Source organism: Sciurus carolinensis, chromosome 16, assembly GCF_902686445.1.
Source record: "Sciurus carolinensis chromosome 16, mSciCar1.2, whole genome shotgun sequence".
Taxonomy (NCBI): Eukaryota; Metazoa; Chordata; class Mammalia; order Rodentia; family Sciuridae; genus Sciurus; species Sciurus carolinensis.
Window position 1 is genome coordinate 43,066,938 of NC_062228.1, and position 21,884 is coordinate 43,088,821.

A 21,884-nucleotide genomic window follows, 5' to 3' on the forward strand; every position below is an offset into this window, starting at 1 on the left:
AAGAAAATGTGGTTCAGTTAGACAAGGTTCCACCTGCTTCTGAGACCCGGCAGATTTGAAAAATCATCTGTCTACCTCCAGGAAAAGGCAAGAGACCAGCATTTGCTGGTGCTCAGGGAAAGGGCTGGTGGGATCAGATGCACCCCTGGGAAGAGATGGGACAGAAGGAAGGACTGTGGATAACTCATGAAGAGGAGGCAGAGTATGGGTGGAAAAGAGGCCAGATCCGGGGGAGAGATGGTGCAGGCAAGGATCTGTGGGGAGGTGAGAGCAGAGGAGAAACAAGAGAACTCAGTCCCACTGAGGTGGGGACTCTCCCATTTGTCTTGTGTCTACCTGCCAGATTCTCAAACACCAAATGAGATATGCAGAGGAGCCAGCAGGAGCATTTTACAAGGACCAGGTGGACATCTCAGGGTTTATTGTATTTTTAAATTAAATTTTTAGTAGCTGATGCTGGGACTGAACCCAGGGACTCACAAATGCTAAACACATGCTCTACCTCTGAGTTACACTCCCAGCCCTTCACATTTTATTTATTTATTTATTTAGGCACTGGGGATTGAACTGAGGAATGCTTTTCCACTGAGTTACATCCCCAAGTCTTTTTATTTTTTAACTTTAAGACAGATTCTCACTAAGTTGCTGAGGGTCTTGCTAAGTTGCTAAGGTTAGCCTCAAACATGCGATCCTCCTGTCTCAGCCTCCAGTCACTGGGATTAGAGGCATGAGCCACCACGTCCAGATTCTCAGGTTTTATTTTAAAAGTCACCTTGAATGATAAATTGAGCAGATTTAAGATCACTCTTTTTTTAAAAATATTTTTATTAGTTGTTGACAAACCTTTATTTATTTGTGTGGGGTGTTGAGACTCAAACCCAGGGCCTCACATGTGGTAGGCAAGGGCTCTGCCACTGAGCCACAGTCCCAACCCTTAAGGTCACTCTTGACTTACTTGTACATATGCTTTCCTCAGCGGGCAAGAAAGGGTGAGTTTGTGGGGGCGTGCTGGGGATCGTGGCAGTTCTGGGGAGTCATTGGCTAGGTGTGGAGCACGGGGAGTGAAGCCAATGCTGAGCAGGAGTGGAGTGACTTTCCAGAGCTCCATGAGGCATGGTTGGGACAGAAATCCTGGTGACCTGGCCCTGATTGGGCCCCTTCCATTTTTCCAGCCAAACCCACGGGTTTTCTTCGAAAGGCTCTGCTTAGAAAGGAGAAGTCGGGCATCTGGGGCTCACAGGGGCTTAACCTGTTTTTCCCTTAGCCTTCACCAAATTGACACTTTCAGGGGTGCCGCTGAGGAACTTGAGTTCCAACACAATGACTTGGGGAAAGGAAAGAAAAAAAGGGGGTAAAGATAAGGAAAGAAGAAAGCCACAGTCAGGCTGAGTAACACGAGTAGAATTTGAAAACTCAAGACAGGCTTGTCCAGCCTGCAGCTCTTCCTCCCCCTCCTCACAGACCCATTCATTATCCCCAGGTAGTTGTTGAGCACCTACTATGCACTGGGCACTGCTCTGGGTACTAGAGACACAGTGGTGAACAAGACAGGTAACACGGATGCCCTCATGAAGTGCCCTTTCTGATGGAGACTTGGATACCTCAGAACTTCTCCTAAGAAGGTTTCTGAGGCACTAAAAATTCTTAGGGAACTATTTTTTTCATTAGGGGTAGTAGCACATGCCTCTAATCCCAGCAATTCAGGAGGCTGAGACAGGAGGATCACAAGTTCAGGGCGAGTTGCAGGGACACCCTGTTTCAAAATAAAATAAAAAGGGCTGGGGGTGTAGATCAGTGGTAGTGCTTGCCACATGTGTGCAAGGCCTTTGGTTTGATCTCCAGTGCTGGGGGAAACATCATAGGGAACTAGGTTTTCCTTCCCTTGCCCCACCCCTCTTTTGGTTGTGGGGGGTGTGGGATGGAGAGGAGGAAGGTACTAAAGAAGTAATTTGATGGGGAAGCAGCCTGGCCTCCTTTCTGCACCACCCACGGAGAGCAGAACGTCATTGGAAGAGTTAGTGATAATAGCTCTGCGCATCCGGGGCTGCGATGCTGCAAGGCGCTTGGTAAGGATGGGCCCTGCTTTGGAACTGATCCAATCATGATCCATCCTATCGTTTGTCTTTGCAGGAAGGATGGCCCCAGAGCCCCGAAGCGTGGGACTTCTCTTCATTTACATCATATCTTTTTTCTTTGGCCTCCCTGCCAACCTCCTGGCCCTGCGCGCCTTCGTGGGGCGGGTCCGCCAGCCCCATCCCGCCCCGGTGCACATCCTCCTGCTGAGCCTGACCATGGCGGACCTCCTGCTGCTGCTGCTACTGCCCTTCAAGATGATTGAGGCGGCCTACGATTTCTTGTGGCCCCTAGGGAATGCGCTCTGTGCCCTCACTGCCTTCGGCTTCTACAGCGGCATCTACTGCAGCACGTGGCTGCTGGCGGGCATCAGCATCGAGCGCTACCGCGGTGTGGCCTTCCCGGTGCAGTACAAGCTCTCCCGCCGGCCCCTGTACGGGGTCATTGCTGCCCTCATCTCCGCGGTCTTGTCCTTCGGACACTGCAGCATTGTGATCATTGTCCAATACCTGCCAACCAACAACACGAGTGACGCCGAGGGCCTCCCTGTCTGCTACGAGAACTTCACCAAAGAGCAGCTGGACGTGGTGCTGCCCGTGCGGCTGGAGCTGTGTCTGGTCCTCTTCTTCATCCCCATGGCCGTCACCATCTTCTGCTACTGGCGCTTCGTGCACATCATGCTCTCCAGACCCCAGGTGGGGACCAAGAAGCGCTGGAGAGCCGTGGGGCTGGCTGCTGTGACCCTCTTCAATTTCCTGGTCTGTTTTGGGCCCTACAATGTGTCTCACGTGGTGGGGTTCTTCCAGAAGGAGAGCCAGAATTGGCGCGCATGCGCGGTGCTGTTCAGCGCGCTGAATGCCTGCATTGACCCCTTGATTTTCTATTTCTCCTCGTCGGCTGCACGCAAAGCCTTCGATAGAGAACTGCAGAGGCTGCAGACCTGGGGGGCCTCACTCTCAGGGGAGTGGAGAAGAGCCAGAGAGGCAGCCACAGAGAGAGGAAATGCAGGCTTAGGCAAGGCCAATGACAGCTTCACAGGAGAATAAATGTCCCAGCTTGGTGTCACCTTGGGGGACGGTCCTCCAAAAGGGGAACCATGAATCAGAACTGGGGTGAGTTCTCCTGTGACCAGCTACACAGCCAAAGAAGAGTCACAGGCATCTCAATCCCAGCTCACCCACTGAATGAATGTTTTCATTTCCTTCCTTGGGGTTGATGACATTTCCTTATTAATGGCTGGTACTATCTCACAGTAAGCCACAAGCCCTTTACTCCTGGAACATCAGAGTCTTGAGTTCCTTATCTTCCCCACTCAGTATCTAGAAGGTGGTGGCATTTCTCACCTACTGTGGAGCTCTTAGCTCTGACCTTGGCCCTGATTCAGAAGTGGGAATCGGTGGGCTGGGTGGACATCTTAGCATGGGCCACTCTGGAACAGCAAGGTGGGAACCTGGAGGACCAGCACCTGACACAGCAGTTGCTGACACAAGAGCATAAAATGGGCAAGAAAAAGAGTCCTGTGGGGAAAGTCCATGTGGGTGTGAAGAAACCCAGGTGAGGGTTCTTCACAGAGTGGTGTCCTTGTGAACTCTTCTTCTTTTTTCCTTGATCCTTCTTGCCAGAGATCTGTCATTTGTCTTTTTCAGACAATCAAGACCCTCTCCAGCATTTTTCTCTGCTTTCTCTCTCATTAATCTTTATTCTTATTTATCTTCCCTGTACTTTCTTAAATCTTTTTAGTTGCTCCATTTTTTTTTTTTTAAGTTGGGTGTTTGTTGACTTCAGTCCTTCTTCATAACAGATCATAGTGTAAGCACTCGGGGTCACAGATTTCCCTCCTAGAACAGCTTAGGACAGGTTTTGATTTGCCGAATTTTTATTAGTTTGAGGTCTGTGTACGTTCTCATTTCCAGATGACGTTTTCCCTTGGCTATTGAGTTTAGGAGTGTTTCTTTGTTTTTTAGGCATGTGGATCTTTACCCTTTCATGCCTTTGTTCTTTGTTTCTAACTACATTGCACTGCAGTCAGAATATTATTGAAATGGGATCAGTTCTTGGAAATTCGTTGAGTACTGTTTTTTTCTCCCAGAAAAATAATCAATTTTCTAACGTTCCAGGTGTGAAAAGAAGACAGATTCTACAATCAATGGGTTCTGTCTGGCTTTTATACACCTCAGATCAAACTTGTTAATTTACGATGTTCATAGTTTCATAAACTTTGCATACTTTTTTTTTTTTTTTTGGTACCAGGGATTGAATCCAGGGGCGCTTAACCACTAAGCCACATCCCCAGCCCTTTTAAAAAATATTTTATTTAGAGACAGGGTCTCGCTGACTTGCTTAGAGCCTCACTAAATTGCTGAGGCTGGCTTTGAACTTGCAATCCTCCTGCCTCAGCCTCCAGAGCTGAGGCGTGTGCCACCACACCTGGCCACCTTTATATACTTTTTGTCCATTTGATCTATCAGGTACAAGGAGCGTGTGTGAAGTGCTTTTCTATGATGGTAGATTTGTCTCTTTCCTCCTTGTCATTCTTTCTTGCTGGTGATTTGAAACTTTCAGCCTTTTTTTTTGCCTTATCACTGATTTTGTCTGATATTAGTAGAGCCACACCCACTTGTCAGGGTTGACTGTTTGCCTGTTACACCTTCACCCGTCCACTTACTTTCAGCCTTCTATACTCTTGTTTTAGATGTGTCTGTTATACACCGTACATGGTAGAGTGGTTGGATTTTTTTGGCAATCCAGTCTTTCAACTTGACACTGTTTGTCATTTAACTATATCATTTTGTTTATTTATATTTATGTCATAATAATTTCTAATATATTTGGGATCATTTCTGTCATCCTATTTTAAATACTTTCATTGAAGTACACGCGCATCATGAAATGTACGTGTGCATCACATATGGCCAAATGATAAGCGTACAGGTCAAATGAATTACACCAAGCGAACACAATAAGTAAAGAAACAAATTGAAACATCTGCCAACTTGTGCTTTTTGTTTTCCTTGAGTTTTAATATTTCTTTTTCTTCCCTCTTACCTTCTTAGCGGACCAAGTTTTTGTTTTGTTTTGTTTTGTCTCTTTTCTGGTTTCATTTCTTGTTCTCCACTAACTTGGAGAGTATTTGCTGTGATAGGCATTGTAATATGTCAGGCGTTCTCAGTCTGTCCTTCCCTTGCTGCCTTCCTTCCTTCTTCCTTTTAAATATCATGCGTTAAAGAAAAATCAATGCCAGATGGTTTTGAACTGTGCAAATCAAGTCTGAGTGTGGTCTGGCGACCCTTTCAGGGGTCTGAGAGGTCAAAACTATTTACATAATGATAGTAGCGTGACGATTCTTTTTTCATTCTCATTCTTTGACAAATGATGTATGATGGAGATTTTCAGAGGCTGTGTGACACGTGACATCATGACAGACTGAAGGCAGAGTGCATGAGAATACAGCTGCCTTCTAGTAAGTCAGTCCTTGGAGAGAATCTGCAAAACTGTAAGCTGACACCACCGTTCTCCATAACCTTTCGAAAATTTCATGATTTTTGTAAGAATGTGTTATTTGTATTAACGTGTACTGGTTTTATGATTATCATTATTTTTAAATAAATTCATGCATATTTTAAATTTTTTCTCTTAATTTTTAAAATACGGCAGATACTGATAGGTACAACCTATGCAAACAAAATCTCTTTGGGGTGTCGGGGGGTCTTCAATAATTTTTTTAAGTGCGAAAGGGCCTGGAGGGCTGGGTGCCGCTCAGTGGTGGAGTGTCTGCCTAGTATGTGCCATACCCTGGGTTCCATCCCTAGTGCTGGGGGAAAAATCCCTGCAGATGTTTGGAAATTGCTGATCTAATGAGATTCTAGATGCGTTAGTCAGCTTTTTATCAGTGACTAAAATACATGGCAAGAGTGTTATGGGGTGCAACTTAAGAGCAGACCGATCGCCACTGAGAAGTCCAAATTTGAGAGTCTTTATTAAGTCGGCCGGCTGACTGTCCCACACAATGCCCCAAAAATGGCTACTGGGAGAACAGCCCCGACCATAGGGTTGTAGGGGTTCTTATACCAAAACTCACATCAATCATAAGTGTCTATTGCTATGATTCGAAATTACAAACTAGCATCGTGAGATCATCAACAGAGGGGGAAGTGGGTCAAAATGACCCTTACCTAGGTACAAACTAAAGAATGGTTACTAACAGCCACACAATCACCGTTCACATGGTACATTGTTTAGGAGCAATAGGGATCAAAAGAGAGCAATTTTTCTTTACATAGGAATTATCAAAATGTATTGTTAAACATGTCACACTAAGTCACTGATGATGGGTACAGAGGTGGGGTGTTCCCATGGGAGAAGCTTATTTCCTACAAGACATGGAGTCTCGGAGCAAAATGGAGTCTGTTTAGTCCTTTCCCTTGAGTCTGGCCTGTAACATTCTCATGGAGCCAGCTCTGTCAGCCCGTCACTAAGAGCACCTTAGGGAAGGAAGAGTCTATTTATTTGGGGCCTGGGGTTTCAGAGATCTCCGTCCAGGGTCAGCCAGCCCTCACTCTGGGCCCGAGGTGAGGCAGAACATCATGACTGAAGACCAGTGGTGGAGGGCAGCTGCTCAGTTCTTAGCAGCGGGAAAGCAGAGAGAGAGAGAGAGAGAGAGAGAGAGAGAGAGAGCGCACCGGGATAGGGTACGGTTCAAGACCACGCCCCTGTTACCTACTTCCTCTAGCCATGCCGCACCTGCCCACAGTTGTCACCCAATAGTCCACTCAGATTATTAGTTCATCAAACATCTGAGTCCCCTGAAGAGGTTACAGCTCTCATTATCCAATCATTTCGCCCTGGAATGCGCCTTCCTTGCCTAACTAACACATGAGATTTTGGGGGGGACTCTTCCCATCCAAACCATAACTCTAGACTAAACTCATTCAGCTGAAGCAGCTAAGGATTCAAAATTTTACGAGGTCTATACCATTTAAACTTCCAGAGATGTGAGTTTTAAAGTCTACCTGACCAAATTCAAAGTTTTTCGATGTAGTAAATATGAGATTTTATTTTTATTTTTTAGGGTTTTTTTTGGGGGGGGCGGGGATTGAACCCTGGGGTGCTTGAGTACAGAGCCACATTCCCAGTCTTTTTAAAATTTTTATTTTGAGATAGGATCTCACTAAGTTATTTAGGGTATCTCTAAGTCGCTGAAGCTGGCTTTGAACTTGGGACCCTCCCTGTCTCAGTCTCTCAGTGGTTGAGATTATAGGCATATTTATACACAGTGTAAATATGAGATTTAAAAAACAAAATTATCCCATCAGGAGATAAAGAGTAAATAAACCAGTTTAGATGCTGTAATGGTCAAGTAGAATTGTCAACTTGATTGGATTAAGAGATGCCGATGATTAAGAGGCTTCTGGGTGTGTCCACGTGGGCGTGTCTAGGAATGGCTGGACTGTGGGATAGTGAACTGAAGTGGAGACCCTCCCTAAGCGTGGGCAGCACTGCCCAGTAGGATGGTGGCTTGGTCGGAATAAGAGTTGGAAGAACAAGGAAGCAGATGCAGATGCAGCTTGGCTCTTCTTGAACAGGTTCTTGATCACTGCTTCCATTGTCTTGAAAGACCCTAAGCCCCCCTGTCCAAGGAAGAACTCACGTAATCACTGGCTGCAAAAGCAAGAGGCAGTTTATTGGTTACACAGGCGCCTGCGGGTGCTCAGTAAAACCTCAGCCGGAGCTTCGGTGAACTGGCACACCGGGCTTTGGGGTACAGGTTTTTTTATAGGGTAAAGGGGCAGGTTTCGCGCGTGCGGTAAGCAACAGGTTTCCTATTGGTTATTTTGAATCCAGCACGTACACAGCACATAGGTTACTTGAAGGGTAAGGTTATTATATCCCAAAAAATCCACAATTATTACTTGGTATTCTTGGTATTTTTATGGTTCCTGGTTCCCGCTTATCAGTTCCTGATTGTTCAGGCACTCCCTGGGACCCGATGATCTATGCTTTCCCAACCGCCCTATTCTTTCTTAACCTAGTTATCAGTTTAACGACCTCCAGGTAGGCCGTGCAACCTTCCCAGGGGTGGGGTTTGGTAGAGTGTCCTAGGTCATGGGTTTAAGACAAAGAGCTGGGGCCTTTCATTTCCCCCCTTTTTCTTTATCATGGATAGAATCTTATATCCATTTGTCCATCCTGCCTCGGTCATGCTGATGTTCTAAAAGTCCCAAAAAGTGAGCGCACCCTACATCTTTTATAGGTTAAAGTCTCTTTTGTTCTCCAGTTCTCTCCCCCCTTACCTCTGTCTCCTTCCTGCCTTCGTGACTAGGCCCGGTTTTGCATAAGTGAGAAGCCAAGGGCAGGGGGAGGGCCAAGGTGATTCAGGCAGGTAAGGGCCCAGGGGGCATTAATTAGCATCTCCTTGCTTGCAGTCCTTGATAAAGGCAGGTAAATTTGGTCATCAATGGGCTCCGGAGATCCTTGACATTCCATTCTTCCAGGGGCAGTCTCCAACTCCCAAAGGCAGATGGCTTTATGGCCTCCATTCCTCGAATTGACCCGATTTCCTATTTCTACACTAACTACCTGTCCTTAATTCTGGCTTCATTCCCCCCTTTAGCTATAGGAACTCCCAACTGCTTTAAGGGAAAGGGGGCGTCGGTCGTTCTGGCTGCTTCGAAGCTGAAAGGGGGCAGTGAGGGGCAAGCAGTTTGGAGTTTCTTTTAAAAAAATCGGGTCAATCGAGGGGTCCAAGGTAGAAGTCTGGTTGGGGAAGAGCAGGTTGTAAAGTCATCTGGGGGTGGGTGCTTCTATGACAGAAGAACAAAAAGACATGAGTACTGAAATGCAATTAGTACAAAGTAAATGTTGCAGCATCTGGAGCATGCCACTGAGTATCATGAAAATGACAGAAGTCAATCTCTCACCAGGCGGGTGGAAGAATTGAGAAATTGTTCCCATAACTAAACCTAGCAAAGGCTGGAAAGGACAAGGCCTTTATTTGGAAACTTTAACATTGTCCAGGTTATCAGGAATGTAAACACAACATTTAACTCTTAATGTCATAGATATCCCAGGAAATATAGTTAAGCTACTTAAGTCATCTGATTTTGTAAAATATCCCTTTATTGGTATAACCTGTGTTTAGTAGAGAGCTCTATACTTCTGTTACTTAGGGCTAGGTAATCATACAAGCAAACATAGATCAAGTCTACCTGTATAGCTTAGGAAGGTCTGCAGGCCTTAAACTGACTAAAAACTTCTGACTCTGGCAGTTTCTCTTGATAGTTATCAGGTACATTTGCTGAAGAATCTTTCTTTCATTTGTAGCTTCCAGTTTTTATTCTAGTGGACTAACACAAGTGTACATCTTAAGTTACTGAGGATATGGGACTCTCGCTTCTTCACTCTTCCAAAGTGGACTCTGTCAGTGATTCTCCAGGGAGTTTCCAGAAGCCTTGGTCTCAGACTAGGACAGCAGTGTTGGTCTTTCTCGTTCTGGGGCTTCCACCTCTTAGACTGCACAGCTGCTCGTTCTTCCAGCTCTCCAACTTCTGGTCCTGTAAGCCAAACTAATAAATCCCCTTTTGTAACCATACTTCCCATTGATTCTGTTCCTCTAGAGAACCCTGATTAACACAGATGCAAATAATACAATTGTGCAGCATAGGTCTATATGTTAATCACTGTGTGCTGGTCAAGAATCTTGTTCTAGCGTTTTTTTTTTTTTTTTTTCAATTTTACTAAATTATAAAATGTATTTTTTGTGTTACATATTGTTAATTTGCAATTGAGTAGGTATTTTACAATCCTAATGGTATATTAGATTGTATAACTTATTTATTTTTATTTTTACAGCCTGTATTTTGATTCACAAATGGGGTACAACTTTTTATTTCTATGGTTGAACACAATGTAGATTCACACCATTCATGTAATCATACATGTACATAGGGTAATGATGTCTGTCTCAGTCCACTATCTTTCCTTCCCCCACTCCTCCTATCCCATTTCTCTCTACACAATCCAAAGTTCTTCCATTCTTTTCTTACCCCCACTGCCACTCCTCTGCCCTGTTTTGTATCATCATCCACTTATCATAGAAGACATTTGGCCTTTGGTTTTTGGGGTTTGGCTTATTTCACTTAGCATGATATTCTCCAACTCCATCCATTTACCAGCAGATGCCAAAAATTTATTCTTTTTTATGGTTGAGTAATATTCCTTTGTGTGTGTGTGTGTGTGTGTGTGTGTGTGTGTGTGTATCACAGTTTCTTTATTTATTCATCAATTGAAGAGCATCTAGGTTGGTTCCACAATCTAGCTATTGTGAATTGAGCAGCTATAAACATTGGTGTGGCTTATGTCACTGTAGTATGCTTCTAGAGCTTCTTTAAGTTAGAATTTTTCTTCCTGTTTCATGGAGAAATATTTCATCTACATTTAGGTAATTTTGTATTGACTCAAAATATGGGTAGGATTTCTGATCTTGGAAGCTCTGGGAACTGGAGGAGGAGGAAAGCTCTGTATTAATTATACCTGTCCTATAGCATCATGATAGAAGTGTACATTTGATCCTCATCAGCAAAGTTTTTTTAAAAGTTTGTCAGGGAAACAGTCATGAACAGACAGTGTGCTTTACTTTGGAAAAGGGATTTGTAAAACCCTACATGTTCCTAAGATCTAACTTAATGCAACCACTTCCGTTTCACTGGTTGGTAAACTGTTTCCTGGAACATTGTGCTAATGGGGCAGGGGGAACGGTTGACAGCAACATCAGCAAGGTTCCCCTCCACCCTGGGTGGTTTTCAGGTCAATGCCAGGGAGGATGAACTTCCACTGGATAGGAACCTGGATGTGAAGTCAGGTCACTTGGTTTGTGTAAACGAAGTGAAATATTTCTCTTAAAGCTGGGGTCAAAGAGCTCACCCCTATCAGTACTTCCCAACTCTTTTGTGTGTGTGATACTGGAGATTATTCATAATTTTTTAAGGATGTCCACTCTCGCCACTCTTATTCAATGGAGCACTTGAAATTCTAGCTGAAACAATTAGGTAAGAAAAGGAAATGAAAGGGATGCAAATAGGAAAAGAAGTCAAAATATCTCTGCTCGTAGATGATGTGATCCTAGACTTAGAAGACCAATGGAAAAGCTTCCCATGTTCTTGGATAGGCAGAATTAATCCTAAAATGCACATCTTCTGATAAGTCTATAGGCTGTGTTCCATTAAACAAGTATCATTTGGCAAATACAAAATTATGTTAAGCATGCACTTTCAGACTCTATCCTGCTCACACAAAGCCCTTTCGAGATCCTAATGAGTTCACCCCACCCCAGGGGAGAGGAGAATAGATGACTTATGGGAAATCTCCAAAGATCTAAGGTTCCCTGTGTTTACAATGTCACTCCTGCGATGCTGAGAAGTCTCATCTCAGGGGACAAGGCAGAGTGACAAGAAGGAGGTAAGGAAGAGCGTATGGGCGGTGGGCCTGAAGATTAGGTTTATCATAACCCGCCCTGTAATCCCTTTTCAAAACTGAGCCAGTCATGAGAGGCAGGCATTTGCTGTTGGACCTTCTTGGCAGCGTACTTTCTTTGGCATGAACATCCCTCCCTCACCTTCTCTGGTGTGGTTTGGTAGAGCTGAATTCGCACCCCACCTTATGCCCCAGGGGTAGATATGTGACCCAGAACCAGCACCATTAAGAGGGGTCGCCCCTAACCATAATGATGGTTCATACGTGGGTATGGAAAGTCAAAATGAAAGTCAAGCTCAGCACTTTGTGCTTACCATTAGGAGGGGGAAAAAAAAAAAAACCTCTGAACTTGAACTTGAACTTGAACTTGAATGTTGGTCCATCTCTTCCGGGGGAGCTACTTTGAGCCTAAGAGGCTGCTTATGCCTGAAGCCAATTCTAAGGCAAGTGGAACAGAGAGAAAACATGTCCAGGAATTTGATGTCCTAAAGCAGGTCTACTCTGGGGCTTTTCAGATCTGGGCACCAAAAATTCTCTCTCCTTAGCTTAAGGCAGTTTGATTTTTCAGCTGTTTCCAACCAAAAGAGAAATTATTACACAAACCAGGACAGTTGCAGCCAGACTTTCCTTGTTATTTTTAAAATCCAGATTAAGAATTTATATCTGAGCTGGGTGCCATGGCACGTGCCTGTAGTCCCACCTATTCAGGGAACCCAGACAGAAGGATCACAAGTCCAAGGCCAGCCTGAGTAACATAGGCAACACAGTGAGACTCTACCTCCCAAAGACTCCCCCAGAACCAAAAGATGTAAGGATGCAAGCATAAAAACATAACAAACAAGCATGTTCATCACGCAAAATGAATCCGAGGGACATTTAGCCATAGTCCTTCAGATCTCCAAGGCGGATGCCCCCATTGCGCTGCTTCTTGCTGCATTTCCACCTTCTTTGACAGAGACGTTACTGTGGAACGCAAGTGCATCCTTCCTGCCCATGTTTTAAGAATGTACTTTGCACTTGAGTCCGGAAACACTGTTTGGTATTATCTTGTCCACAAATACCACACAGAACAAGTCATTCTATAATGAGCGATTTTCTACCCCGAATTGTGTCTTCCATATCTACAGATCTCATTCATTTCTTCTGTCTGCTATAACAGTCCATCATATTAATATACCAAATTGTTTATTTTCCATTCTACTATCGATAGACACTTAGATAATTTCCCATCGCACAGCATAACGATGAACATCCCCAGGGCCTCTGTATGTCTGTGGGACGGCCCTTCTACTGGGTGGCAGGGAGGGTGCGTTTTCAGTTTCAGTAGAAGATTCAAGGTGCTCCGTAAAGTGATGGCATAAATGGAAAAGGGCTCGTCAGGGCTGCCACGGCCCCGGGGCTCCCCTCCCAACCCCGGTCCTGCAGGCATACGTAGTCATGAGGACGAGGGAAAGTGCCCGGCCTGCCCTGCCTGCGTCAGGAAAGGCCTGGGAGCCCCGAAGTCACCCAGTGGATTGGTACCTGTGCCACACATACGGATGAACTGTGGGGGTGAAGTGGGCAGAGGACCAAAGAAGCAAGTGTGTCACCTCCCGGACCATGCCTCTCTTGACCAAGTCCATATGGTCACAAACGGAGAAGCGTAAAGGTGACATGATACAATCGAATCCATCAGAGGGGGTTTCTTCCTCAGTGCCACCATTTCTAAAGAAAGGGCACATGTGTCACAGAGAAATGGTGAGTGGGCACTAGAAAATGTTGGTCCTGAAGAATGGTGGAGATGGAAGACAGAGTCAAGGGAAAATCAAGATGCCGGGATCCTAAGGGAGAATCTGGGGTGGCCTGGTTCCTGGGCATGAAAATGAAGCCGGTGTTGGCCCTGGGTCACGTGACGTGGGCCAAGACAAGACACTGTCACCGGGCGGATGAAAGAGCATCTGTCTGTGTACTCACACGTCTATGTCAGATGGTCTCCAGGAACAGGAGCTTCCCTAGATCTCTACGGCTCCAGGAAAGAACAGGCGAGAAGAAGGCAGACAGAGAACAGAGGCAAGGGACCAGCCAGACAGGGAGACCGGCCTGAGTCCCGCCTGCAGAGAGCAGTGGGCGGGACCAGGACCCCGGGCCCCCTGTGGACGTGGTAGCAAGCAGCCCCAGCCTCTTCTTGGACACTCACTCACGTGGCTGGGGGCTCCAGGGAGTTCTTGCGGGGTAGGGCTCCGCTAAGCGAGTCCAGCCGGCTTCGCAAGAGGAAACAGCGAGCAGACAAGGAGAGCAGCCAGGGTCGGGCTGCAGGAGGAAGCTGGCCGTTGGCTCCTTTACAATAATGGGTCAAGAGGAGACATGAAGCAGGCTGCCTGCATTATGACAGCAGAACAAGCCTGAAAGAGCTTGAGACTTAGAAGAGAATAATTAGATTTGTGGGAACAGACTTTCGGGGAGAAACTCAGAGGGCTCAGAGGCCTGAGAAAGAGCTCAACTCTTGACCTTCCTCTTGCAACACACAGCAAGGTCAAGTGTAAAGATCTTGGCTGCTGGGTGACCCCGAGATGGCAGAGAGACCCTTAAATCTGCAACTTGTCGCACAAGTTGACAAACGTCCCTCGAATGCACATCTCTGATCGCCGTCTGCTTGGGAGAGGATGAAGCCAATTACCTAAAATACCGAGCAGAAAAGGCACGGCAGGGAGGCCCGAGCGATCAGCTTTGCCCAGCTGGGGACAGGCCTCGCCGTCATTCCCAGTGGTGAAGCCACAAGAGTAAAAGTTCATGAACACTGAATGGGGACTAAGAGACGGATCAGTGGAGGGATTGTCCCAGTTGAAGTGGGAAGGCACCTAGCAGAGTTGGTCATCGTGGTCAGAGCAGAGAAATGCCCTGGTATTCAATAAGCTACGATAGGACAGTCTTCACTGGGGACCTGGGGTTTGCCTGCCGGCACCCACTTCCCATCCTTCCAGTTTTCCTTCAGTCAATACTCTTTCTTCTCTCTGTGTCCATGTGGCATGGGGTGCTGGGGAACAGGGGCCGAGGGAAGGTTGACCCCAACCTACCTGCAGAGGAGGGCATGGAACCCTTTCCTTGAACTCATGGAGGATACGTTTACTAGAATGATTCAGGAAAGAAAACTTCTCTTTCCACAGGTTGGTTAGAAAGATAGAAGGTATGGAATCCTGGAGCTTCTAGACGTCATCTTGGGCATGACTTGGAGAGGACTTATCTGAAAACAAAGCCAACGTAGGAAAGCAACACTGAGACACAAAGACAGAAGACTGATGGTGTCATTTGAGCACCTGGATACAGCCATTCCTGAAGCTGTTTTTCCTGAATTCTTCAATCTCAGCCGATAAATCTCAGATTTTGCTTATTCGGCTTAAGTAAGTTTGTTGTCACCTGGAATCAATCATACAAATATTTTTTAAGAGAACTTGTCACTAATAATAAAGAATAAATAAGAATAGATATCTTTGAATTAGATCTATTCTGATTTGTAAAATAAATGAGAACAGATTCAAGGCTATCTGTATAAAAATGTCAGTGATTCTGTTGCATTTTGACATGTAAGGATTAGAATCATAACTCCTGCGCCAAGCGAGGCACATAACTCTGGGCATGCAGATTGCCCTCGCTGCTCTCCTAAGTCAGATGCCTGGGTAAGAAGAACTTCTCTAGAAGTGTGTTCTGCAGTTTGAAGTGTTTCTGCACATACTGTCACACAAGCATAAACCTTCCTATGATTGTTTCTTAAACCTTTTTTTTTTTTTTTCCTGGTACCGGAGATTGAACCCAGATATGCTCTACTTCTGAGTCACATCCCCAGTCCTTTTTTCTTTTTCCTTTTGAGAACATGTCTCCCTAAGTTGCAGAGACTGGCCTCAAACCTGTAATCCTCCTACCTCAGCCTCCCCAGTAACAGGGACCACCGACATGTGCCACCACACCAAGTCTCCTATGCCTTCTAATTAGTGAGGACTACCAAGTCCAGCAAGGCCAAATGCCTTGCTCAAAAATATATAGCCAGTCGGGTGCAGGGGTGCATGCCTGTAATCCCAGCGGCTCCGGAGGCTGAGGCAGGAGGATTGAGAGTTCAAAGCCAGCCCCAGCAAAAGTGAGGCACTAAGCAACTCAGTGAGACCCCGTCTCTACATAAAATACAAAATAGGGCAGGGATGTGGCTCAGTGGTGGAGTGCCCCTGAGATCAATTCCTAGTATTCCCCCTCCAAAAATATATCTCTACATATATCATATATTGTATATGTACAGCCAGTGGTCACCCCTGCACCAGAATCTGGATCCAGTGCACCTTCTGTTCTACCAGTTTCCTCTCAAAAGATAGTAACCAGTATGTGGGGCTCAGGGACAGCAGTGTAGAGGAAAGGCCATCCCCCCTGGGGGACGCACCCACAAGGGCACTGAGGGAACAGAAAATGAAATGGGAATGACCAGGTCGAGGCTGTGCACTGGGCTCTGGGAAGGCTGTGGACTCCATCTCTTCTTTCAGGAACTTACGTCCTTCTATTTATCCACCCAGCATCTGTAGACAACCTGCCTATGAGTCTGTGCCAACCCCCAGGGAGGAGCAGGAGATGATGACTTGCTTTCCCAGAGTCCCCTCCCATCTAGGACACAGGCTGGGACGGAGGTGCCATCGAGTCGCACGCCCGCGTGGAGGCGTGCTACAGAGCTGTGGTGGGAAACCAGAAGCTGTTTGGGGCGGGGAGGCTCTGCCAGGCTCAGCGAGGCAGAGGAGAGGTAGCGGGTGTGCAGGGGCAGTGCCCAGGTGTGAGCCGCGGGCTCCTTGCTGGTAGGGTGCACAGCAGTGTGTCTCCGAGAGTCACCCCAGTCCTGCTCCTCTGGCTGTCCTGGGGGTCCCATGGGCTGGCTGATAGTCTTTAACCACAAAATTCCTTTCTGCTTAGCCGAGAATAGAGGGAAGGCTGAAATCAGAAGGTATGGAAGATCTTCATGGGGACCCACCTCCTGTTATGCCTTCGGTCCTTCTGCCAGTCTCTTGGTCACGGTGTCCTCCGAGGAGGAACGCAGCCCTGTCCTGCTCCACCCTCGACCTCCTGAGGCAGCCACTGCCACTCCTCAGGACGGTGGGGCAGCAGCCATCTCCTGCAGAGACTGCGGTCTGTGTCCTCCTGCCCAGGATGCAGGGGCAGGGATGGCTTGTTCTGTGGGGCTGAGCTGCTCTGCTCAGCCGCATGCTGCCCCTAGGATTCCGCAGCACTCCAGGCCTGTTCCGCGGTCAAGGAATCCGCCAGCCTCCATTTCTGTCAGGACGCTGTCCCACAGCGGCTGGGTGTGGGGCGAGGAACACCAAAAACATAATGGCAGGATCCTGGAGGGAAACAGCCACTGCACGGCTGCCTGGGTCCTGCAGGGGCCTCAGCGCTGAGTTCAAAGTTCCCTGTGCTCTAAGCCACTACGCTAGGTCTCCCAAAAGGCTCACTGCCGGGAGACAAGGACAGTCCCCTCTCCAGGACCCCTGCCTGCATCCTTCTTTGCCTTTCCTTCCTTCTAACATCGACTGGGTTGATGGAGTACCTGCCCCACCACAGATGCCAATCAAGGTGAGGAGGAGTCGGAGCTGGAGGAGCGCGGGTCATGCCCCTTCTGGCCTGGTGTTTGGGCTGCCGGGAGTAAGAAAGCTGTTGGACAGGGTCAACACCCCAGCATGTGGGGCGCAGGAGACAACTTTCTTAGTAGAACCCCTCGAGCGCAGGAGATCATGCTGCATTAATAAATGGGACAGCATCAAATTGAAAAGCTTCTGCAAAGCCAAGGGGACAATTAGGAATGTGGAGAGAGAACCCACAGAATGGGAGAGAATCTTTGCTGGCTACTCTTCTGACAGAGGATTAATATCTTGAAGATATAAGGAACTCAAAAAACTTTACACCAGGGGCTGGGGATATAGCTCAGTTGGTAGAGTGCTTGCCTTGCAAGCACAAGGCCCTGGGTTCAAATCCCCAACACCACCAAAAAAAAAAAAAAAAAACTTTACACCAATAAAATAAAATAATCCGATTAATAAATGGGCAAATGAATTAAACAGACACATCTCAAAAGAAGAAATACAGATGGCCAAGAAATGCATGAAAAAATGTTGAACAGCACTAGCAATTAGGGAAATGCAAATCAAAATTACACTGAGATTTCATCTCAACCAGTCAGAATGACAGGCACCAAGGACATAAATAATAAATGCTAGAGAGGACATGCAGGAAAAGGAACACTTCTCCACTGCTGGTGGGACTGTACATTAGTACAACCGCTATGGAAATCAGTGTGAAGTTTCCTTAGAAGAGTAGGCAAAGAAGAATGAAATTCTGGCGTTTGGCAGTAAATGGATGGAGTTGGAGAACATCATGCTAAGCGAAATAAGCCAAACCCAAAAAAACCAAAGGCAGACTGTTTTCTCTGGTTAGCAGATGCTAACACACAATAAGTGGCAGTGGCACTAGGGAAGAATAGAGTTACTTTAGATTAGGCAACGGGGAGTGAAGGAAGGGGAAGGGGCAAAGGGATAGGAAGGATAGTAGAGTGAAACAGACATTATTACCTCATGTACATGTATGACCGCATGACTGATGTGATCCTACAACATGTACAATCAGAAAAAAGAGAAATTACACTCCATTTATATAGGATCTATCAGATGTGTAAGTGTATTCTAGTGTCATGTACAACTAATTAGAACAAATAAAAAATTAATATATATATAAAAAAAGGACAAGGTGTGGAAGCACCATATGACCCAGCTATATCACTCCTTGGTATTTACCCCAAAGAATTAAAGTCATCTTACTGCAGGGATACATGCATACCCATGTTTATAGCAGCACAAGTCACAATAGCCAATGCATGGAACCAGGCTAGGTATCCAAGAAAGGATGAAAAGATAAAGAAAATGTGGTTTATATGCACAATGGAGTTTTATCAGTCATAAAGAAAAATGAAATTATGGTATTTTCAGGTAAACAAATTAAACTAGAGCCCATTATGTTAAGGGAAATAAGTCAAACTCATTAGGTCAAGGGTCATACGTTTTCTCTCATATGTGGAAGGTAGAGAGGAAAAAGGAAAAGAAAGATGGGGGTGGAACTCATGAAAACCAAAGGGAGATGAGTAGAGGAAAGGGACCAGGGGTGGGAGGAGGGGCTCAGGGAGGGCGGAAGTGCTGGGGAGGGACGTTGGCCAAACCAGACTGTTATATCATGTGTTGTGTGCATGCATGAATACATAACAACAAACCCATCTGTGTGTACGAGTGTAAAGCACCAAGAAAAAAATGTGGGAGAAAAGTAAGTAATAAATTACATGGCAGAAAAAAATGTAGAAAGCACTCTAAATGCTCAAAGTCTAAAAGGCCCAAGAGAGTTAACAGTGTCGTTTTGATATGTAAGTGGCTTCCTCCTCCCTGTATCTGGGCCAAGGGGGTAAGACACGGCAAATAAAAACGATCTGTTGGTTTGACCTGAACATATATTTACGTGTGCATTTCTTATTGTTAGGCACAGTCAAGAGGTCTTTACTGGAGCAACAGAAAGCCAGGTCTGTGACCTGAGGGGCAGTCTGCTCTCCGTCACCAGGAACTGTTGATGATCAAAAAAGAAATAAGCAAAACAATTTCAGATTCTGGTAAAGCAGGATGGAGACCAGGGAGCGCTGTGAGGAGAGGGGGGAGGGAGTGGTCCAGGAAGGAGTCCCGGGAATGAAGACAGAAAGCAGCCGCAGAGCCAGGGGCAAGTCACTCCGAGCAGGGGCTACCACAGGACACAGCTGCAGAGGGTGAGCTGCCCGGTGAGCTGGTGTGGCTGGACATGCGTTAGAAGACACTGCACGCCCACGGGGTCCCGCTGTTTGGGAGAGAAGAAGCGGCCAGAGGCAGGGCAGGTGCGCTGGGAAGAGAAGGCTGGCGGCGGGCCCACCTCTCCCGTGCTCTGGAACCACAGCGGAGCACACAGGGACTAGTCAACCTATTCCAAGTGGAGATCGGGTCTGAGGCCCATGGCAAGTGGTCCCATGGTCTACAGCTGAACCACAAAGAGGAGCGAGTAAATAAAAGCAAACTACTGGGTCACACCAGGATGTCAAGGAGTCCAGGATAAATCCACAAACTCAGGGCCCGGATTATGTCCCAGATCCTGTTCCTAGAACTTTAAGGGGTTTCAACCCTCAATCTCCACTTAACCCCAAAAACCAGGCTCTGTCCTCTGTCATTACTTCCCTTACACAGGGAATGGACAGGAGACTAAGTGACTTGCCCACACCCACCCAATTGAGGGGTCCTTAGAGGCTGGGACCAGGCAGTATGGCTCCGGCCCTTGACCACCACCCTACACCGCCCTTGGAGAGCCCTCCCAGGTACCTAAACTTGGAAGCCAGAGAAACACAGGAAACTGTCCAAGGTCTCCATTTAGGAATCAACACTTTGGACTCAAGGGATCAGTTCTGGGGAAGAGCTGAGACTTTTCAGGTTCTCTCCTGAGAGTAACCAACTATGGGCTTTCTGAGTCAAAGCCCAGCCCTGAAGCACAGCCAGAGGAGGTGCAGCTCCAACTCTGCCACTTCAGGTAGGAAGAGAAAACTAAGAGCCAAGCGAGGGCCCAGGAGACTGCTTCTGCTCTAGAGAATTCTTGGTGGCAGGAAATAGAGGGATCAGGAGACAATTAAGGGCTCAATCTCAAAGGACAGACAGAACCAGGGAGGTACAGGATCACAGAAGGAGAGCAGCGTCAGAGAGGTGCTGGTTGTGGGGAGACTGCGTGGTGCTGGCCTGGGCCAGCGGTGGGGTCCGAGGAACAGCCAAGGACACAGCCACCAGGCAGGCAGACATATCTTCAGTCTGACTCAGAGGCGGTCAGCGTTCTGTCTCTGGATCGGGAGTGGAATGGGAGGCGCTGGGGCTGGGAGTCTGTCCAGCCTGGGAACATAATCAGTCCCCTGTGTGGCCTCTGGAAAGAGGCTGAGGATGGCTCCTGTGAAGAGCCTGTTTATCTGGCTACAATTCAAGATAGAGGAGTATTTTTGCAGTTTTGCAAAGCGTTTTCATGTGCTACCCCATTTAATCATGTCTCATTCTTTTGGCTGAGATCAAGTGTAGTATCTGTTCTTCACGGTTCAACATGTTGCCTCATTCATTCTCCCAAACATGCCTGTTCTATTTGTAGAGGGCTACAGTCTATATCAAAGCCCAGGGAAGTAAAGCAACGCCCCAAGACCTCATAGCTGATCCGCACAGAGCACGCCTGGGGATCCAGGTTAGCTTCCCAACCACCTGGCATGATGTCCCTGAGCTCTGCCTTTGTGGGGAGGGGACTCGGGTCAAAAGGCATTCAGAGTGGTCATCTGGCTCGCCTCCTGCCTCCGGCCCCTATATTCACAACCAGGCCTTGGAGTTTCATGCAAGCATCAAGGGTCCAGAGCAGAACCGTGACCTTCAACGACTCCCAGACAGCCACGTATTAGTCAGGACTCTCCAGAGAAACTGAACCAACAGGACTTACATGAGTACGCATGAGTCTATCTATATCTCTATACAGAGATGGAAAGATTTCGAAAGATTTATTGTGGGTTATGCAATAATATGTGGATTATGGAGGCTGAGAAATCCATGATCTTCTCCCTGCAACTTAGAGTGTAATTCAGTCGAAATCTGAAGGCCTGAGAACCACAGCAGGAAATGTCCAAGGCAGGAAAGGACATGCTTCAACTCAAAGAGCAAATTCACCCTTCCTACATCTTTCTGTTCAATTCAGGGCCTCAGTAGATTGGATGGTACCTGCTCACACTGGCCAGGGTGATCTTTAGTCAGTCCCCTGACTCAAATGTTAGTCTCTTCCGGAAACATCTTCACAGACACACCTAGAAATAATGATTTACCAGGTATCTGAGCATCCCTTAGCCCACTTGAATTGACATATAAAGTCAGCCGTCACCAACCACCTGACCTACTCTTCCTCCATGACAGTGGTTCTCAAACCATACCACGCACAAAATCTCCAAAGAGCTGGTTATATCACAAATGACTGGACTCTGTCTCCAAAGTTTAAGATACTGGTCTGGGGCAGGGGCAAGGACTGGCATTTCTTATAAGTTCCCAGCAGATGCCAACACTGCTGTTCCAGGGACCACACTTTGAGAACCTCTGACTTATGCGTAAAGAGCTATCTTCCCCACTCTGTAGGGGAGAAGGAAGGGTCATGAGACTGGAATCCACCCAAGAAGAATTCTTCAAGTAGAATAGTAGAAAGGATGAGAAGTCTAGGGATGAATTCAACAGGGACTTAAGGAGCTGGTTTTCCATGAAGTACCTGATTTAAAAAAAAAAAAA

General features: G+C 46.7%; 1 protein-coding gene across 1 annotated transcript; it reads left to right on the forward strand.

Moving 5' to 3' along the window:
• The first annotated feature begins 2,135 nt into the window (after nucleotides 1–2,135).
• On the forward strand, nucleotides 2,136–3,119 carry LOC124966391 (free fatty acid receptor 2-like). Its single transcript, XM_047527615.1, has one exon. It carries the CDS (start codon nucleotides 2,136–2,138, stop codon nucleotides 3,117–3,119), a length of 984 nt encoding a protein of 327 aa, XP_047383571.1.
• The last annotated feature ends 18,765 nt before the right edge of the window (nucleotides 3,120–21,884 follow it).

Coding starts and splice junctions, on each gene's coding strand:
- LOC124966391 (XM_047527615.1), top strand. CDS start 2,136: ATGGCCCCAGAGCCCCGAAGCGTGGGACTTCTCTTCATTTACATCATA.